This window comes from Acipenser ruthenus, chromosome 38 (assembly GCF_902713425.1).
Source record: "Acipenser ruthenus chromosome 38, fAciRut3.2 maternal haplotype, whole genome shotgun sequence".
In the NCBI taxonomy this organism is placed as follows: domain Eukaryota; kingdom Metazoa; phylum Chordata; class Actinopteri; order Acipenseriformes; family Acipenseridae; genus Acipenser; species Acipenser ruthenus.
In genome coordinates, this window is record NC_081226.1 from 10,312,145 (window position 1) to 10,334,532 (window position 22,388).

General features: G+C 48.9%; 1 protein-coding gene across 1 annotated transcript; it reads right to left on the reverse strand.

Moving 5' to 3' along the window:
- Positions 1-524: 524 nt before the first annotated feature.
- Positions 525-15,540, reverse strand: LOC117434192 (pre-B-cell leukemia transcription factor 2-like). Its single transcript, XM_059009078.1, has 9 exons — positions 15,188-15,540; positions 14,128-14,201; positions 8,406-8,650; positions 7,895-8,085; positions 4,995-5,130; positions 4,532-4,673; positions 2,689-2,777; positions 2,273-2,359; positions 525-2,147 (listed from the first exon to the last, which is right to left on the reverse strand). The coding sequence occupies exons 1-9, from the start codon at positions 15,412-15,414 to the stop codon at positions 2,067-2,069; spliced, it is 1,272 nt and encodes a 423-aa protein (XP_058865061.1). The 5' UTR covers positions 15,415-15,540; the 3' UTR covers positions 525-2,066.
- Positions 15,541-22,388: the final 6,848 nt, after the last annotated feature.

The following is a 22,388-nucleotide window of genomic DNA, read 5'->3' on the forward strand; positions in this document are numbered from 1 at the left end:
ATAAGTGTTTTGCTGTTGTTCAAAAGTGACTTTATATTTTAAGTACTTTGACATGTACCAATTTCTGACATGTTTTATCTGCCGTCAAAAAGTGGTATGTTTGTGTTTCAAGTACTTTTAAAGTTTCTGACAGGTGTTTCAGTGCTACACGCGGACAGGACTCGATACACACTGAGGGGGAACCGAGAATGTGGCAACAGACAAGTTCACGTAAGCAGTGTGCATCAATAAACACAGGAATAGTAATGTGGAATCTGACAGTGTTATAATCACTTGACCCTAGTGGTCTTACTGCTTCTATATTACACAACACGTCCTGGTGGTTTGTGAACACCAGATCTAAAATGATCCTGTCCCTTGCATCAATCAATCCAGTTTCTACTGCACCCCACCTCACAATACACACAGGAAATATACAGTGGCAATTTGATGAGTTCTGCAAACCCCCCCCCCCCATGCTAGTTCCACTGGGGGTGAAACAACTGCCCCAGGAAATTAAACTGAAGTGAAAAAGCCAGCAAGCGTTTGAAAAGTGTGTGAAAGTTTTATTTAAAATACTCAGAGAGGTAGGTAGTACTGTACAGGACACTGTTAGTCTATTTGCTGTCAAACAGTTTTATTAAAAGAGATGTGGTCGCACACACTTCAAAACACGCACACACAATATACAAACAGTTAAAAAGGAAATCAAAAGAAAACTAGAAGTCGCACATAGACCACAAGATCATGATGAGTCACACTTTCCATGTCTCGACTTTCTTAGGAATAATCTGATAAACCGAAGGTCCATCTATTCTATCATTTCAATCATCTTTAAAGTTTTAAAAAGACCTTTTTGGGAGTGACAGTTTCAAGCAACATTCACCCTACAATCCTGGCAAGCTACATTACAATACAGGACGGTTTAACAAAACAGCGACCTGTGATGAAAAACTACAATCAAGATGGTGGCACCAATAGGAGCCCCAGCACGTGAACGCCATGTTTGTAGTTGTCTTTGGAAGCAGAGCTAAGGTGGTTCAGCTCACTTTAATACGAGACAATAAGAATAAAAAAAACATTTCAATTATTATTTTTAAAAGGGGGGGGGGGGGGGCCCTTTCAAATGGATTTTGAACGAGCTGCTTTTGAGGTATACCAATAATCATCACAATACAAACACCCAGCTTGTTATGAAGCGCAGTTTGAACTGCTTGTTTTGGTGTAGTTCTGTTCAGACGTGGGGTGGCTGTTAGCGTGAGTCGGCCTCCCCGCCAGCCCCTCGTCTTCATCTTTGTGATTTGTAACTAGTTTTTTTTCCCGTTTTATATAATTCTGCTGTATTTACAGTTTAGTAGTGTGTCCAAAGTCAGGTCTCTCTCTCTCTCTCTCTCTCTCTCTCTCTCTCACACACACACACACGTACGTACGTAGTGATTCTGTACAGGTTGTTAATGACTAACGGTATAAAAACTAAACAAACTGATTAGCGTGAGGGATGCTGCACCGCAGCTGGGCTTCTGTATTAGAGCACTTTACAGCCCTGGAGGCAATCTATTCATTATCCCAGGACTAACACAGACCTCCAGGGTGACTCCCCACTGCTGTAAAAGACAGACAGGGATCCAGGGAGAGGGAGACGGGAGCTGTCGTGTGGCAGGGTGCAGGCTGATCAAATCGCCCTGCTTATTCCACAGCCGGGGGCCTTCAGCAGGGTGACGAGCTCCACACCAGCGATGCGTCTCTCCTCCTCTTTGTTTGTTAGTTTTGTGGATCCGAGTCACATGACCTTCCCAAGCAGCAAAGCACAGGACAGGCTAAGAACAGTTCCTAAGTCCTCTCCCTCCCCCCTCTATCACACACTAACACATGCTTACCCAGAGTGAGTTCAAACACACTCATCCCTTCTCTCTCTCTTGGTCTAAGCTGAAAACAGAATGAGAAAAATAAACAAAAATACAAACTGAAATCTCGTAAAGACCCCCCCGCCCCCCCCCCCCCCCCCAAACCAAACGATTCTCTTATATATATAAAACCAGGACCCCGCCCCTCCGGAATCCACTGCAGCCAACGGCAGGGCAAAATGATCAGTTGGAGTTCTCCGAGTGGTCACTTCCGGGTGAGGTCACAGAGGTGGGCGTGGCTGCTTCCTGCCAGCCTCCGTTAGCCTGAAAGAGAGAAAATAAGATTGAATGAACAGTCTGGCACAGAGAGGCGCCTCAATCGCGCAACATGTGAACACTTTGAATATTTCTGGAATATCAAGAGTTTATATTCTCTCTCTCTCTCTCACCCTGTTCTCTGGGGAGGTGTACATGTGATTAGCTCCCAGCCTGTCTGTGTAGCGGCCTCGAGTCATCCCCTGACCAAGAGGCTCCCCCTGAAATGAGAGAGAGAAAGAGAGTGAGAGAGAGAGAGAGTGAATGCAACAGAGAGACACACAGGGTGAATGCAACACAGCTCTCAATGCGAGAGAGAGAGAGAGAGAGAGAGAGAGAGAGAGAGTGAATGCAACAGAGAGACACACAGGGTGAATGCAACACAGCTCTCAATGCGAGAGAGAGAGAGAGAGAGAGAGAGGTATAGGGGGCACACAACAACACAGACAGAGGGAGAAGGGGGTTGAATTCACACGTCTACAGCACAGAGGGAGGGTGAATGCACAGAGATGCTGCGTGTGCGCCGGTGACACACAGAGACACGACTGACCTGCACTGCTCCGTGGAACGAGTCTCCATTGAGCCCCGGCATTCCCATGAACATGTCAGCTGAGCCAGGGAGAGAGAACGAGCCAGACCCTGAGAGAGAGGGAGAGAGGAGGTGAGAGAGAGAACGAGCCAGACCCTGAGAGGGAGAGAGAGAGGAGGTGAGAGAGAGAATGAGCCAGACCCTGAGAGAGAGGGGGGGGGGGTGAGAGAGAACGAGCCAGACCCTGAGAGAGAGGGAGAGAGGTGAGAGAGAGAACGAGCCAGACCCTGAGAGGGGGAGAGAGAGGAGGTGAGAGAGAGAACGAGCCAGACCCTGAGAGGGAGAGAAAGAGGAGGTGAGAGAGAGAACGAGCCAGACCCTGAGAGGGAGAGAGAGAGAGGGGGTGAGAGAGAACAAGCCAGACCCTGAGAGAGAGGGAGAGAGGAGGTGAGAGAGAGAACAAGCCAGACCCTGAGAGGGAGAGAGAGAGGAGGTGAGAGAGAGAACGAGCCAGACCCTGAGAGAGAGGGAGAGAGGAGGTGAGAGAGAGAACGAGCCAGACCCTGAGAGAGAGGGAGAGAGGAGGTGAGAGAGAGAACGAGCCAGACCCTGAGAGGGAGAGAGAGAGAGGGGGTGAGAGAGAACAAGCCAGACCCTGAGAGGGAGAGAGAGAGGAGGTGAGAGAGAGAACGAGCCAGACCCTGAGAGAGAGGGAGAGAGGAGGTGAGAGAGAGAACGAGCCAGACCCTGAGAGAGAGGGAGAGAGGAGGTGAGAGAGAGAACGAGCCAGACCCTGAGAGGGAGAGAGAGAGAGGGGGTGAGAGAGAACAAGCCAGACCCTGAGAGAGAGGGAGAGAGGAGGTGAGAGAGAGAACGAGCCAGACCCTGAGAGGGAGAGAGAGAGAGGAGGTGAGAGAGAGAACGAGCCAGACCCTGAGAGGGAGAGAGAGGAGGTGAGAGAGAGAACGAGCCAGACCCTGAGAGGGAGAGAGAGAGAACGAGCCAGACCCTGAGAGAGAGGGAGAGAGGAGGTGAGAGAGAGAGAGGGGGGGGTAAGAGAGAGAACGAGCTAGACTCCGAGAGAGGGAGAGAGAGAGAGGGGGTGAGAGAGAACAAGCCAGACCCTGAGAGAGAGGGAGAGAGAGGGGGTGAGCGAGAGAGAGGAGAGAGAGAGGTGCAGTGCGGAGGTCACAGTGTGGAGGCTGCAGGTTACAGTGTTGAGGGTGCAGTGTGGAGGCAGCGGTGTGGAGGCCGCAGTGTGCAGTGTGGAAGGTGCAGTGTGGAGGGTGCAGTGTGCAGTGTGGAAGGTGCAGTGTGGAGGGTGCAGTGTGGAGGATGCAGTGTGCAGTGAGGAGGCTGCTGTGTGCGGTGTGCAGTGTGCGGTGTGGAGGGAGCAGTGTGCAGTGTGGAAGGTGCAGTGTGGAGGGTGCAGTGTGCAATGTGGAGGCCGCAGTGTGCGGTGTGGAGTGTGCGGTGTGGAGGGAGCAGTGTGGAGGGTGCAGTGTGCAGGGTGCAGGGTGCAGGGTGCAGGGTGGAGGCCGCAGGGTGCAGGGTGCAGTGTGCAGTGTGCAGTGTGGAGGCCGCAGTGTGCAGGGTGGAGGCCGCAGGGTGCAGGGTGCAGTGTGCAGTGTGCAGTGTGGAGGCCGCAGGGTGCAGGGTGCAGGGTGCAGGGTGGAGGCCGCAGGGTGCAGGGTGCAGGGTGCAGTGTGGAGGCCGCAGTGTGCAGGGTGCAGTGTGGAGGCCGCAGTGTGCAGGGTGCAGGGTGCAGGGTGCAGGGTGCAGGGTGCAGTGTGGAGGCCACAGTGTGCAGGGTGCAGGGTGCAGTGTGGAGGCCGCAGGGTGCAGGGTGCAGGGTGTTCAGTACCTGTGGAGGTGGGGGTCTCTGGTGACTCCCCCCCCTGCGTCGCTCCCACGGCCGTCTTCACTGCGTACAGATTTGCCTCCTCCTGGAACTTGCCGATGTTCTTCTTGTAGCGAATCCTCTTGTTACCGAACCAGTTGGACACCTGAGAGACACAGCGATAAATACATAAAGGTGTGACCCCTGCAAAGGGCCCCACCCAGCCCACTCCAGACGGAGAGGTCCCTGGTGCCAACCCTGCACTTCAGCCCTCAACACCCGGCCAACAGGAAATCCAGATGGAGAAGGAGGGAGAGAGAGAGAACCTGGTGTAAAACATAGCTGTAGTTTTCATTGCTGCAGATTGCTCAGAATGCTGATGGCACACTGTAGCTGACACTATAAAGAACTACATCTCCCATGGCTCCCCACTGTTGACGCTAGTGCCGAGGCATGCTGGGAGCTGCAGTTCTGGGGCACTGCTGACCTGGGACATGGTGATGCTGCACTCCCTGGCTAGCTCCTCCTTGGCCTCCTCGCTGGGGTAGGGGTTGCTGAGGTGGGAGTAGAAATACTCGTTCAGAACCTCCGTCGCCTGCTTGCTGAAGTTACGACGCTTCCGCCTGCAGAGAGAGGAAACGGGAGACCATGAGGGACAGACAGGGCCTTCATCAGGGAGACCATGAGGGACAGACAGGGCCTTCATCAGGGAGCAATGAGGGACAGACAGGGCCTTCATCAGGGAGACCATGAGGGACAGACAGGGCCTTCATCAGGGAGACCATGAGGGACAGACAGGGCCTTCATCAGGGAGACCATGAGGGGCAGACAGGGCCTTCATCAGGGAGACCATGAGGGGCAGACAGGGCCTTCATCAGGGAGCAATGAGGGACAGACAGGGTCTTCATCAGGGAGACCATGAGGGGCAGACAGGGCCTTCATCAGGGAGACCATGAGGGGCAGACAGGGCCTTCATCAGGGAGCAATGAGGGACAGACAGGGTCTTCATCAGGGAGACCATGAGGGGCAGACAGGGCCTTCATCAGGGAGACCATGAGGGGCAGACAGGGCCTTCATCAGGGAGCAATGAGGGGCAGACAGGGCCTTCATCAGGGAGACCATGAGGGACAGACAGGGCCTTCATCAGGGACACCATGAGGGACAGACAGGGCCTTCATCAGGGAGACCATGAGGGGCAGACAGGGCCTTCATCAGGGAGACCATGAGGGATAGACAGGGCCTTCATCAGGGAGACCATGAGGGACAGACAGGGCCTTCATCAGGGAGCAATGAGGGGCAGACAGGGCCTTCATCAGGGAGACCATGAGGGACAGACAGGGCCTTCATCACGGAGACCATGAGGGATAGACAGGGCCTTCATCAGGGAGACCATGAGGGATAGACAGGGCCTTCATCAGGGAGACCATGAGGGGCAGACAGGGCCTTCATCAGGGAGCAATGAGGGACAGACAGGGCCTTCATCAGGGAGACCATGAGGGATAGACAGGGCCTTCATCAGGGAGACCATGAGGGACAGACAGGGCCTTCATCAGGGAGACCATGAGGGGCAGACAGGGCCTTCATCAGGGAGACCATGAGGGACAGACAGGGCCTTCATCAGGGAGCAATGAGGGACAGACAGGGCCTTCATCAGGGAGCAATGAGGGACAGACAGGGCCTTCATCAGGGAGCAATGAGGGGCAGACAGGGCCTTCATCAGGGAGACCATGAGGGACAGACAGGGCCTTCATCAGGGAGACCATGAGGGACAGACAGGGCCTTCATCAGGGAGACCATGAGGGACAGACAGGGCCTTCATCAGGGAGCAATGAGGGATAGACAGGGCCTTCATCAGGGAGACCATGAGGGATAGACAGGGCCTTCATCAGGGAGACCATGAGGGATAGACAGGGCCTTCATCAGGGAGACCATGAGGGACAGACAGGGCCTTCATCAGGGAGCAATGAGGGGCAGACAGAGCCTTCATCAGGGAGACCATGAGGGACAGACAGGGCCTTCATCACGGAGACCATGAGGGATAGACAGGGCCTTCATCAGGGAGACCATGAGGGATAGACAGGGCCTTCATCAGGGAGACCATGAGGGACAGACAGGGCCTTCATCAGGGAGCAATGAGGGGCAGACAGAGCCTTCATCAGGGAGACCATGAGGGACAGACAGGGCCTTCATCAGGGAGACCATGAGGGACAGACAGGGCCTTCATCAGGGAGACCATGAGGGACAGACAGGGCCATCATCAGGGAGCAATGAGGGGCAGACAGGGCCTTCATCAGGGAGACCATGAGGGACAGACAGGGCCTTCATCAGGGAGACCATGAGGGACAGACAGGGCCTTCATCAGGGAAACCATGAGGGACAGACAGGGCCATCATCAGGGAGCAATGAGGGGCAGATAGTGCTGTGTATTGCTGTGCTGTACAGTGCTGTGTATTTCTGTGCTGTACAGTGCTGTGTATTGATGTGCTGTGCTGTACAGTGCTGTGTATTGCTGTGCTGTGCTTTGCTGTGCTGTACTGTACAGTGCTGTGTATTGCTGTGCTGTACAGTGCTGTGTATTGCTGTGCTGTGCTGTGCAGTGCTGTGTATTGCTGTGCTGTGCAGTGCTGTGTATTGCTGTGCTGTGCTGTACAGTGCTGTGTATTGCTGTGCTGTACAGTGCTGTATATTGCTGTGCTTTGCTGTGTATTGCTGTGGTGTGTTGTACAGTGCTGTGTATTGCTGTGCTGTGTATTGCTGTGCTGTACAGTGCTGTGTATTGCTGTGCTGTGCTGTACAGTGCTGTGTATTGCTGTGCTGTGCTGTACAGTGCTGTGTATTGCTGTGCTGTACAGTGCTGTGTATTGCTGTGCTGTACAGTGCTGTGTATTGCTGTGCTGTACAGTGCTGTGTATTGCTGTTCTGTACAGTGCTGTGTATTGCTGTGCTGTGCTGTGCAGTGCTGTGTATTTCTGTGCTGTGCTGTGCTGAGCTGTGCTGTGTATTGCTGTGGTGTGTTGTACAGTGCTGTGTATTGCTGTGCTGTGTATTGCTGTGCTGTGCTGTACAGTGCTGTGTATTGCTGTGCTGTGCTGTGCAGTGCTGTGTATTGCTGTGCTGTACAGTGCTGTGTATTGCTGTGCTGTACAGTGCTGTGTATTGCTGTGCTGTGCTGTGCAGTGCTGTGTATTGCTGTGCTGTACAGTGTTGTGTATTGCTGTGCTGTATGGTGCTGTGTATTACTGTGCTGTACAGTGCTGTGTATTGCTGTGCTGTGCTGTTCTGTACAGTGCTGTGTATTGCTGTGCTGTGCTGTGCAGTGCTGTGTATTGCTGTGCTGTACAGTGCTGTGTATTGCTGTGCTGTGCTGTGCTGCGCTCTCACACTGACCTGGCGTCGAGGAATCGCGAGCGCAGGATCATGACGGCCTCGCAGGTGCTCTGCTTCAGCTGCATCTGGATGGTGCTGAACTTGCGGTGGATGATGCCCACCATGCGTTCGATCTCCTTGGGCGAGACGGGGCGCGTGCGGCTCTGCTCCCGCAGCAGGTTCATCACGTGGGTCGTGAACTCGTTACACGCCTGAAACACGCAACGCACCGGGGTCAGTCTGCACCACACAACCGGAGAGCACACATTCAAAATGACAGCAACCCAGAGCAGCGTACAGTGCGGGTCTCCGGTTCTAAACTTCCACAGGGGCATGGCAGCATGGGATCTGCACGAGAATTCAAGTTATAATACATGCATGGGGAGTTTTCATTCTAAAACCATTTTTTGCCTTTGAAAGATATCTTTAAACATTACGAGGGAATGCCCTTTTCTGACCAATGAAGTAATATAAAACGTGCCCTCAGACGCACATCCCACGGACACTCTCAGTACCAGTCCCTCCCTCTCACCTGCTCGTATTTCTCCAGCTCCGAGTGGTATATATTCCTGATCTGTCCCAGTTTGCTCCGGTAATCGGAATGCTCGATGGAATTGTCGGGTGAGACTCCACCCCCCGAGGTCGCCGCGGAGACGGCCGCTGCAGCTCCGCCCCCTTTCTCAGGACCAGACACGCCCTCGGCCAGCAGCATGTTGTCCAATCGCACAAGTTGTGGGTCACTAGGCTCCTCGTCGTGAGCGCTGCGCATGGACAGACCTGGGGAATCAAACACAGAGCAGGGATCAGAGCCGAGCACAGAACAATCACACACACACACAGAGACAGGGATCAGAACCGAGCACAGCACAATCACACACACACACACAGAGCAGGGATCAGAGCCGAGCACAGCACAATCACACACACACACACAGAGCAGGGATCAGAGCCGAGCACAGCACAATCACACACACACACACAGAGCAGGGATCAGAGCCGAGCGCAGCACAATCACACACACACACACAGAGCAGGGATCAGAGCCGAGCGCAGCACAATCACACACACACACACACACAGAGCAGGGATCAGAGCCGAGCACAGCACAATCACACATACAGAGCAGGGATCAGAGCCGAGCACAGCACAATCACACATACAGAGCAGGGATCAGAGCCGAGCACAGCACAATCACACACACACACACACAGAGCAGGGATCAGAGCCGAGCACAGCACAATCACACACACACACACACAGAGCAGGGATCAGAGCCGAGCACAGCACAATCACACACACACACACAGAGCAGGGATCAGAGCCGAGCACAGCGCAATCACACACACACACACACACAGAGCAGGGATCAGAGCCGAGCACAGCACAATCACACATACAGAGCAGGGATCAGAGCCGAGCACAGCACAATCACACATACAGAGCAGGGATCAGAGCCGAGCACAGCACAATCACACACACACACACACAGAGCAGGGATCAGAGCCGAGCACAGCACAATCACACACACACACACACAGAGCAGGGATCAGAGCCGAGCACAGCACAATCACACACACACACACACACAGAGCAGGGATCAGAGCCGAGCGCAGCACAATCACACATACAGAGCAGGGATCAGAGCCGAGCACAGCACAATCACACACACACACACACAGAGCAGGGATCAGAGCCGAGCACAGCACAATCACACACACACACACACACAGAGCAGGGATCAGAGCCGAGCGCAGCACAATCACACATACAGAGCAGGGATCAGAGCCGAGCACAGCACAATCACACACACACACACAGAGCAGGGATCAGAGCCGAGCACAGCACAATCACACACACACACACACACACAGAGCAGGGATCAGAGCCGAGCACAGCACAATCACACACACACAGAGCAGGGATCAGAGCCGAGCGCAGCACAATCACACACACACACACAGAGCAGGGATCAGAGCCGAGCGCAGCACAATCACACACACACACACACAGAGCAGGGATCAGAGCCGAGCACAGCACAATCACACACACACACACACACAGAGCAGGGATCAGAGCCGAGCGCAGCACAATCACACATACAGAGCAGGGATCAGAGCCGAGCACAGCACAATCACACACACACACACACACAGAGCAGGGATCAGAGCCGAGCACAGCACAATCACACACACACACACACACAGAGCAGGGATCAGAGCCGAGCGCAGCACAATCACACACACACACACACAGAGCAGGGATCAGAGCCAAGCACAGCACAATCACACACACACACACAGAGCAGGGATCAGAGCCGAGCGCAGCACAATCACACACACACACACACACAGAGCAGGGATCAGAGCCGAGCGCAGCACAATCACACACACACACACACAGAGCAGGGATCAGAGCCGAGCGCAGCACAATCACACACACACACACAGAGCAGGGATAAGTGCCGAGCGCAGCACAATCACACACACACACAGAGCAGGGATCAGAGCCGAGCACAGCACAATCACACACACACACACAGAGCAGGGATCAGAGCCGAGCGCAGCACAATCACACATACAGAGCAGGGATCAGAGCCGAGCACAGCACAATCAAACACACACAGAGCAGGGATCAGAGTCGAGCACAGAACAGTCAAACACACACAGAGACAGGGATCAGAGCCGGGCACAGACCAGTTAAACACACACACAGAGCAGGGATCAGAGCCGAGCACAGCACAATCAAACACACACAGAGCAGGGATCAGAGCCGAGCACAGAACAGTCAAACACACACAGAGACAGGGATCAGAGCCGGGCACAGAACAATCAAACACACACACAGAGCAGGGATCAGAGCCGAGCACAGCACAATCACACACACACACACACACAGAGCAGGGATCAGAGCCGAGCACAGCACAATCACACACACACACACAGAGCAGGGATCAGAGCCGAGCACAGCACAATCACACACACAGAGCCTTGCAGAGTTTCACATTTCATTTTCAAACAATTATTTAACTGTAACAATGTTTTCAATCATGGGGAGGGCTTATTGTTGCAAATATTCAGACTCTGATTTAGTTAAATAGTCAGACTCTGATTTAAATAGTCAGACTCTGATTTAGTTAAATAGTCAGACTCTGATTTAGTTAAATAGTCAGACTCTGATTTAGTTTTCAAAGCAGTCCTGAGAGATAGGCTTTCAGAACTGCTCAGTTTCTACGGCTGTGAAATATCAGAGCTATCTAAACTAATGTATTCTACTACCTCTAGTTTGGAGTCACTTTGCATCCACTAGCAGAGGGGCAGTGTTGCAGGGGGGGGGCAGTTTAATGGGTGCACTGCGGTGTACCACCTGCAAGATTTGACCTTGCAGGACTGTAAGAAGGCAGCTATGTTATAAACACTCAAATACAAACTCTAAAATGCACTGTGTTATAGGTCATGGGTTTTTTTTTGTATAATATAATGAACTAATGAATGTACTTTCTGTATAAATATTACATTTAAAAAAAAAACAGTAAACGATTGTATTAACAATTAAAACATGTCTGTGACATCACTCTTTGATCTTTGATCATATATTGTTGATTTACAAATCCACGGAAACCTGTTGATTCATCAACGAAACCACACAGAGACTCAGAGCAATTCATCACAAAAGCGAGTGCCATTTCATTACACAGCAATCATTTCAAAAGTAGCACACGCGGGGACCCGTGTCCTTCACGCACGCAGACTTACATTACTGTTGTTGTTTTAAATATAAAATCATGCAGGTAATGCAGAACTGGAAAAGACAAACAGACAGACAGACAGACAGACAGATAGATAGATAGATAGACAGACAGACAGACAGACAGATAGATAGAGAGATAGATAGATAGACAGACAGATAGACAGATAGATAGACAGACAGATAGATAGATAGATAGACAGATAGACAGACAGACAGACAGACAGACAGATAGATAGACAGACAGACAGATAGAGAGAGAGATAGATAGATAGACAGACAGATAGACAGATAGATAGATAGATAGATAGATAGATAGATAGATAGATAGATAGACAGACAGATAGATAGACAGACAGACAGACAGACAGATAGATAGACAGACAGACAGACAGACAGACAGACAGACAGAGAGAGAGATAGATAGATAGACAGACAGATAGACAGATAGATAGATAGATAGACAGACAGATAGACAGATAGATAGACAGACAGACAGACAGATAGATAGACAGACAGACAGACAGATAGATAGATAGACAGACAGACAGACAGATAGAGAGAGAGATAGATAGACAGACAGACAGACAGATAGACAGACAGACAGACAGAGATAGATAGATAGACAGACAGACAGACAGATAGATAGACAGACAGACAGACAGACAGATAGAGACAGACAGACAGACAGATAGACAGACAGACAGACAGACAGACAGACAGACAGATAGAGAGAGAGATAGATAGATAGACAGACAGACAGACAGATAGACAGACAGATAGATAGACAGACAGACAGACAGACAGACAGACAGACAGACAGACAGACAGATAGACAGACAGACAGACAGACAGACAGATAGATAGACAGACAGACAGACAGACAGACAGACAGACAGACAGACAGATAGACAGACAGACACAGACAGACAGACAGACAGACAGACAGATAGATAGATAGATAGATACTGAGTCGCAAACAATAACAAACTGATGCACAAACATGAGAATCCATTGCACGGCCATGAGACTCTGAAAATTGTGAAAAACCGTGAGACTTGACATCCATGCCTTCATCTGCTTTAGGTTTGGCAAACCGATCAATACTTTTCCTCTCCGTCCCCGCTTCACATTCTGCATTTTATTTTTCTAATGCCCCTGTCATGTTCTACATGTAAAACACAGTCCTCGCTACTGTCTGCACCTACTACACTTTCATTTTAAAAGCCAACCAGCCCGGTGAAAATGTGCCCTTCATTGCAAGTTATCCTTTAAGTGAGGTTCCGCTGTGCCTAATTATTATAATTAATTTCTTAGCAGACGCCCTTATCCAGGGCGACTTACAATTGTTACAAGATATCACATTATACATTATACAGATATCACATTATTTTACATACAATTACCCATTTATACAGTTGGGTTTTTACTGGAGCAATCTAGGTAAAGTACCTTGCTCAAGGGTACTGCAGCAGTGTCCCCACTGGGGATTGAACCCACAACCCTCCAGTCAAGAGTCCAGAGCCCTAACCACTACTCCACACTGCTGCCTAATGGATAGATACAGGACTGTTATGGCAGAGCAGCTTCACCCATTCCAGCTTTTACAACGAGCTTGATTAGACACGGTGCATATCGCTAACAAGCCGAGGCGTGTCTTATTAACCCATTCAGTGTCCTTGTCCTAATTCGAAGACGGGCTACTATGTAATTTGTTGAAGTATTTTTTAACTTGCCTCTACCTGTTATTGTAAGCATTTCACACTGGGTCGTGGGATATCTTTACTACCTGTACACTACCAAATCGACTCTGAATGATAGATTACACTTATAAACGTTTACCACTGTAAATCTGCACGGTCATTTTGTAGTTTCACCATGTTATCAATGCATTTCAGTTTACCCTGGTTTGCTGTGTGTTTTGGGTTTGTTTAACATGCCTTCGCCTGCAATGCCTACCTGTGATCCATTACACCTTGCTATGCTTTTGCAGTTGAAAAGTTTTATGAGGGTAACGATGCATTATGAAAACACACACCGAGTTTCGGGAAGGACAGGAGAGCAAACATGGCGAAGGAATGGCCTGTTGTGTTTTTGCAAAGCTAGGCCGATAGAGAAGGGGGAAAAAAAACACAAACCGAGGCTTAAAAACACGAAAATGACGCTAAAACACAACCGTTTCCTCGTGTAACACCCCGTGTGTGGTATTCTGATAATGAAGCAACACAGTTTAGTGAATAACAACAACAACAACGTACTGATACAATGGCAGAATTGCCGTCGTTGTTTACAGTACAGTTACTAGGAAACTGACGCCATTGTGGCTTCACTGTCGAGTCAGCTCTGCGGGGCGGACGACACGAACTGGAGCCAAGATGTCGAATAAAGACGTGCAGTTTCATCAACTTAACTCTACCCAATACAGACGTGCACACGTCGGAAAACCTGAAATTAAATCATAAATTAAAATCATATCAAATTAAAATGATATCAAAATAAAACAAACTCACCGGTCTTTTCTTTGATTTCACACAAAACGCTGAACAGCGCCGGTTTCATCCTGTGACAGTTTAACGCATGCTTTCTGCCAAAATAAATAAATAAAAAACAATAATGTAAAGTAAACGAAAATGCAAATGATAAGGAACGTGTGAAACAATCAAGGGGAAGGATTGTGTCTCTCTGACATTTAAATTGTAATCCCATCAAACGGGTCCCTTTTGCTGAGAAATGCATTTTTTACCACGTTAAAATTGAATTAAAAAGTAAAAAAGGAAGTCGCTTTTGCTGTTGTTTTTAAACCACAATTAATTGCATTACGCGGGGCGATCTTGTTGCATTAATTAAAAGCCCCAACGATATAAATGTATATTGCAAATTACATTCTCAGTGCAGTGCTAAAGCACAATTCAAGCGCATTTAAAAAAACTTAATACTTCTGAAGCATTCACGCTACCGTGTCGCCTTAGTTTAAATAAAAATAAAAAAAACGGTGGTTTTGCCTAAAATTATTGTGTATGAATATATTATTATAAGACCAGACAAATGCTACTTAAAAAACTATGTGTATAAAATATGTAGCTTTTTTAAAAACATGCTGTTTTTTTCGAGTAACAAAACATTATGAATGATTCTGTTTCACACACACGGTAACACAAATAAAACTGCATTCCTTGTTGAAAACTGAAATAGTTTTGTTTTTAGGGAAACAAACTGTGTTTATCTTTTGTGTATATTATTTTGATTCAAAGATACATTTAATATACACGTTACTTATGAAAAAAAGATTTTGTGTACCTGAAAAAAAGACTTATTACTATAGAACTAACACTACACAATAAATAGTGTAAGTTCGGTAATGCATATATATATTCTCATCAGTCATAAAACTAGCAATTACACTAATAGTCTCCAATAAAACCATCAGCGTTAATTAACAATAATTAACCGGACAGGCAGACAATAGCGCCCAAGTGTAAAAGACTGAACAGGACGGGAGTGCGCGGCTTTCCTTTAGTTTCGTTGTGTTTATTTTAATATTATTTTTTTTTTTTAATAAGCGGTACTGACTTTGCCTGCGCTTCGTCCAAGCTCTGGTCCGTGATCGTCATGATCTGCTGCAGAATATCGCCGATGTCTTTCCGCGTCTCGACTCCGTTCTCCGGGGCGTCGTGGTGCAGGTGGTGTTGTGATTGATGGAGAGCCGGGTTTACAGGGTGCAGGCCCGCGTGTCTCGCTAAATGGAGCCCCCGGACTGCGGGCCCGCTCCCGGAGCCTGCCTGGTGCTGCTGTAACATCGCTCCGCCGCTCGCTGCGCGCTACACTAGCGCGCTAACAGAGTCGCGCCGCGGGTTATACAGAGCGGACTGCCAGCGCAGCGCTGCACAGAGAGGGAGGGGGGGACCTGAACATGCCCCCCGCACCCACTGCGCCATACTGACTGTCCTGTCGATGCATCTGTCTTATAAATACATCATGTTTCTTTTTAAGGTTTAGGTAGAGCAACTCTTCGAACTCCATGGAGTTCACACGGCGTTAACATTTCTAAAAATTACACTGAAAAACAGGTGATGTAATGGATAGATATATTATTATTTATTTCTTAGCAGACGCCCTCATCCAGGGCGACTTACAATTGTTACACATTATTTTTTACATGCAATTACCCGTTTATGCAGTTGGGTTTTTACTGGAGCAATCTAGGTAAAGTACCTTGCTCAAGGGTACAGCAGCAGTGTCCCCCACCTGGGATTGAACCCACAGCCCTTCGGTCAAGAGTCCAGAGCCCTGACCACTACTCCACACTGCTGCCCTACGTAGAAATATATGAATCACTGTATATCCCCTATAAAATAAATAAACACAATCTATATTATTATTATTATTATTATTATTATTATTATTATTATTATTATTATTACTATTATTATTTATTTCTTAGCAGACGCCGTTATCCAGGGCGACTTACAATCGTAAGCAAATACATTTCAAGTGTTACAATACAAGTAATACAGTAAGAGCAAGAAATACAATAACTTTTGTTCAAGTGTGACAAACCACAATTCAATAATACAGCAGGTAATAGTGATAGTTACATCAGGATATGATTAAATAGTGATAGTTACATCAGGATATGATTAAATACAAAGTACTACAGATTAAACACTTGGCAGATTACAGTATATATATAGTGTCCAACAGATTCATAGTTTAGTATAGTGTGCCTGTAGTTTACTAATTCCATTCATTCGCTTGCCTGTGTGTGTGTCTGTGTGTCTGTCTGTCAAAGTGTATATTCTCCAATGCATCTCATGTGTAAAGTACAGATGCTCACTGTCTATAGTGAAGTTGAGTTTTCTGTAGGATTGCATTTCAGTAATTCCTGGCATGCAATCGACACACTAAATTAATTGTGCTAATTAGAAAAGACACGACTGTCACCTCTGTGGATTTTAATTAAACGAACGAGGCAGTTAATTAGACGCTGATTTCCTCGGCTCACAGCGAGCTGGCTCAGGTGGCAGTCTCAATGCTTCTAAGTGCTGTTACTCTGTTACTGCGTTTTTCAAATGTTTGGATCAGTCTGTGTTGAGGAACTTTCACCTGACTTCAGCAGCTGATCCTCAGACCTGTTACCTGCCATAGACACATGCAACACAGGCTAGATTAGTAAAGACTGGTTATAGCCTGCCATAGACACATGCAACACAGGCTAGATTAGTAAAGACTGGTTATAGCCTGCCATAGACACATGCAACACAGGCTAGATTAGTAAAGACTGGTTAGAGCCTGCCATAGACACATGCAACACAGACTAGATTAGTAAAGACTGGTTAGAGCCTGCCATAGACACATGCAACACAGACTAGATTAGTAAAGACTGGTTAGAGCCTGCCATAGACACATGCAACACAGACTAGATTAGTAAAGACTGGTTAGAGCCTGCCATAGACACATGCAACACAGACTAGATTAGTAAAGACTGGTTAGAGCCTGCCATAGACACATGCAACACAGACTAGATTAGTAAAGACTGGTTAGAGCCTGCCATAGACACATGCAACACAGGCTAGATTAGTAAAGACTGGTTAGAGCCTGCCATAGACACATGCAACACAGACTAGATTAGTAAAGACTGGTTAGAGCCTGCCATAGACACATGCAACACAGACTAGATTAGTAAAGACTGGTTAGAGCCTGCCATAGACACATGCAACACAGGCTAGATTAGTAAACACTGGTTAGAGCCTGCCATAGACACATGCAACACAGACTAGATTAGTAAAGACTGGTTAGAGCCTGCCATAGACACATGCAACACAGGCTAGATTAGTAAAGACTGGTTAGAGCCTGCCATAGACACATGCAACACAGGCTAGATTAGTAAATACTGGTTAGAGCCTGCCATAGACACATGCAACACAGGCTAGATTAGTAAAGACTGGCTAGAGCCTGCCATAGACACATGCAACACAGGCTAGATCAGTAAACACTGGGTAGAGCCTGCCATAGACACATGCAACACAGGCTAGATCAGATTATGAAAAATAAAAACGCAGCATCAGAGTGTTTACAATGAGAACCGCATGCAAACATTATAAAAAGTGTGTGTGTGTGTGTGTCTGTGGTGTGGTGTAGTGTGGTGTGTGTGTGTGTTTCTGTGTGTGTGTCTGTGGTGTGGTGTAGTGTGGTGTGTGTGTGTGTGTGTGTGTGTCTGTGGTGTGGTGTAGTGTGTGTGTGTGTGTGTGTGTGTGTGTCTGTGGTGTGGTGTAGTGTGGTGTGTGTGAGTCCAAGCTGCTTAGTCTTACAGTGTTTTCAAACACTCAAACATTTTTCATAAATAGACATGAAGGATCAGCAGGGCTTTTATTTTGCAAGCCTCAATTAAACATGCATTGTGCCCTGTGTGTAGTGTCTCATGCAGGAGATCTGTTCTACTGTGTGAACATATTGGATTGTAACACAGTGTAATAGAGAGTCTGAGCACTGTGTGTGTGTGTGAGAGTGTGTGTGTGTGTGTGTGTGTGAGAGTGTTTGAAAAGGGACCCAGACGGGGGTTGGAGGGGGTGAGAGAGGGGGAGGGGGTGTGTATTGTGTTTTAAATATTTGACTCTCTATATAAGACTCTGCATTTGTCATAACTTCACTTCCTGTTTGGAAATCCCCAAAAACAGGAAGTACAAAAAAAACCCCAACAACCTACAAAAACAACTCGATGAGAAAAAAAACAAAACACTTTCCTCTCCCTCCCTCTCACCTATCCTCTCCCTCTCCCTCCCTCTCACCTCTCCCCTTCTCTCCCTCTCCCTCCCTCTCACCTCTCCCCTTCTCTCCCTCTCCCTCCCTCTCCCCTGCTCTCCCTCTCCCTCCCTCTCCCTCTCCCTCCCTCTCACCTCTCCCCTTCTCTCCCTCTCCCTCCCTCTCCCCTCTCCCCTTCTCTCCCTCTCCCTCCCTCTCACCTCTCCCCTGCTCTCCCTCTCCCTCCTCTCCCTCTCCCCTTCTCTCCCCTCTCCCCTTCTCTCCCTCTCCCTCCCTCTCACCTCTCCCCTTCTCTCCCTCTCCCCTGCTCTCCCTCTCCCTCCCTCTCACCTTCTCTCCCTCTCCCTCCCTCTCACCTCTCCCCTTCTCTCCCTCTCCCTCCCTCTCACCTCTCCCCTGCTCTCCCTCCCTCTCACCTTCTCTCCCTCCCTCTCACCTCTCTCCTGCTCTCCCTCTCCCTCCTCTCCCTCTCCCTTCTCTCCCTCTCCCTCCCTCTCACCTCTCCCCTTCTCTCCCTCTCACCTTCTCTCCCTCTCCCCTGCTCTCCCTCTCCCTCCCTCTCCCTTCTCTCCCTCTCCCTCCCTCTCACCTCTCCCCTGCTCTCCCTTCCCTCCCTCTCACCTCTCCCCTTCTCTCCCTCTCCCTCCCTCTCACCTCTCCCCTGCTCTCCCTCCTCTCCCTCTCCCCTTCTCTCCCTCCCTCTCACCTTCTCTCCCCCCCTCTCCCCTTCTCTCCCTCCCTCTCACCTCTCCCCTTCTCTCCCTCTCACCTCTCCCCTTCTCTCCCTCTCCTTCCCTCTCACCTCTCCCCTTCTCTCCCTCTCCCTCCCTCTCACCTCTCCCCTTCTCTCCCTCTCCCTCCCTCTCACCTCTCCCTCCCTCTCACCTCTCCCCTTCTCTCCCTCTCCCCTTCCTCTCCCTCCCTCTCACCTCTCCCCTGCTCTCCCTCTCCTCCCTCTCCCCTTCTCTCCCTCTCCCTCCTCTCCCTCTCCCCTGCTCTCCCTCTCCCTCCCTCTCACCTCTCCCCTGCTCTCCCTCTCCCTCCTCTCCCTCTCCCCTTCTCTCCCTCTCCCTCCCTCTCACCTCTCCCCTGCTCTCCCTCTCCCTCCTCTCCCTCTCCCCTGCTCTCCCCTCCCCTTTCTCCCTTTCCCCTATAAACAATCAAATCTGAACACAGGAGAGAGAAATGGGGATGAGGAGGGAGAGGCTGGGGGAGGGGGAGAGCAGTATGGAGGAGAGCAGTCCTGCAGACTAGCTAAGTCTGTGACATCACAAACAGCACTGTCTGGTGTGGGGAGGAAGTGGTTAAAGAAACTGTCACAGATGCAGAGAGAGAGAGAGAGAGAAAGCAGGGGAGAGAGGGGGGGTATTTGTTATTTGATAAAATAGAGGAAGCTATTACACTCTCTGACATTATTATTATTATTATTTATTTCTTAGCAGACGCCCTTATCCAGGGCGACTTACAATTGTTACAAGATATCACATTATACATTATTTCACATTATACAGATATCACATTATTTTTACATACAATTACCCATTTATACAGTTGGGTTTTTACTGGAGCAATCTAGGTAAAGTACCTTGCTCAAGGGTACAACAGCAGTGTCCTCCACTTGGGATTGAACCCACAACCCTCCGGTCAAGAGTCCAGAGCCCTAACCACTACTCCACACTGCTGCCCGACATGCAGAAGACCAATCTCTCTGATAAACATGGGCTGTAAAATACCTGCGATACTCTTACCGGGCTGATATCAGTGAGGACAGGGACATAGTAGCATAGGAAGTCAGGCTGGATCATCTCAACCTGAACTCAGAGACAGGTTAATACAGGCAGTGAGGCTGGATCATCTCAACCTGAACTCAGAGACAGGTTAATACAGGCAGTGAGGCTGGATCATCACAACCTGAACTCAGAGACAGGTTAATACAGGCAGTGAGGCTGGATCATCTCAACCTGAACTCAGAGACAGGTTAATACAGGCAGTGAGGCTGGGTCATCTCAACCTGAACTCAGAGACAGGTTAATACAGGAAGTGAGGCTGGATCATCTCAACCTGAACTCAGAGACAGGTTAATACAGGCAGTGAGGCTGGATCATCTCAACCTGAACTCAGAGACAGGTTAATACAGGAAGTGAGGCTGGATCATCTCAACCTAAACTCAGAGACAGGTTAATACAGGCAGTGAGGCTGGATCATCTCAACCTGAACTCAGAGACAGGTTAATACAGGCAGTGAGGCTGGATCATCTCAACCTGAACTCAGAGACAGGTTAATACAGACAGTGAGGCTGGATCATCTCAACCTGAACTCAGAGACAGGTTAATACAGGCAGTGAGGCTGGATCATCTCAACCTGAACTCAGAGACAGGTTAATACAGGCAGTGAGGCTGGATCATCTCAACCTGAACTCAGAGACAGGTTAATACAGGCAGTGAGGCTGGATCATCTCAACCTGAACTCAGAGACAGGTTAATACAGGCAGTGAGGCTGGATCATCTCAACCTGAACTCAGAGACAGGTTAATACAGGAAGTGAGGCTGGATCATCTCAACCTGAACTCAGAGACAGGTTAATACAGGCAGTGAGGCTGGATCATCTCAACCTGAACTCAGAGACAGGTTAATACAGGCAGTGAGGCTGGATCATCTCAACCTGAACTCAGAGACAGGTTAATACAGGCAGTGATGCTGGATCATCTCAACCTGAACTCAGAGACAGGTTAATACAGGCAGTGAAGCTGGATCATCTCAACCTGAACTCAGAGACAGGTTAATACAGGCAGTGATGTTTATTTTTACAGTTTAAACACATTGTATCTATTTTTAAATATGTTTTCCACATATTCCTTATTAGACTGTTTTTAATGTAATGATCTAAGTGTTTTCAGTTTTGTGTGTGTGTGTGACATGCCTTGGGATCCTGATACAAACGTATTTTATTGCGTTTGTCTTTGCTTTGTCTTGTTCAGTGTTGAGAGATTTTTGTAAGAACATTTGATTGATTTGATTCTGACTGTAGAGAAACTCACTTATCAGTTGAAACTAGTTTATCACTCAGGAGCTTCCGTGGGAACTCTCCCTCTCTCTTAAACACAGCATGGAATTAAATGTTTGAATGAACTCCTGTAATCTCCCCTGGATATTGTATTGTGTTAAGAGAGGGGGAAGAAAGACACACACACACATACACACTGAGACACACACTGAGACAGACACTGAGACAGACACATACACACTGACACACACACACACTGACACACACACACTGACACACACACACACTGAGACACACACTGAGACAGACACTGAGACAGACACATACACACTGACACACACACACACTGACACACACACACTGACACACACACACACTGACACACACACACACTGAGACACACATACACACTGACACACACACACACACTGACACACACACACTGAGACACACATACACACTGACACACACACACACACTGACACACACACACTGAGACACACATACACACTGACACACACACACACTGACACACACACACTGAGACAGACACACACACACACACTGAGACACACATACACACTGACACACACACACTGAGACACACATACACTGACACACACTGACACACACACACTGAGACACACACACACTGACACACACACACACACACACAGACACACTGAGACACACAGACACACACACACACTGAGACACACAGACACATACACACTGACACACACAACACACAGACACTGAGACACACACACTGGCACACACACACTGAGACACACACACACTGACACACACACACACACACAGACACACTGAGACACACAGACACACACACACACACACTGAGACACACAGACACATACACACTGACACACACAACACACAGACACTGAGACACACACACTGGCACACACACACTGAGACACACACAGACACACTGAGACACACAGACACACACACACTGACACACACACACACTGACACACACACACAA

Excerpts from the sequence above, each read along its gene's own strand:
- LOC117434192 (XM_059009078.1), bottom strand. The coding sequence starts at position 15,414 with ATGTTACAGCAGCACCAGGCAGGCTCCGGGAGCGGGCCCGCAGTCCGG. Across the intron at positions 2,360-2,688 it reads CGTTCCACGGAGCAGTGCAG|GGGGAGCCTCTTGGTCAGGG; the intron begins GTCAGTCGTGTC and ends CTCTCATTTCAG. Across the intron at positions 2,148-2,272 it reads ACACCTCCCCAGAGAACAGG|GCTAACGGAGGCTGGCAGGA; the intron begins GTGAGAGAGAGA and ends TCTCTCTTTCAG.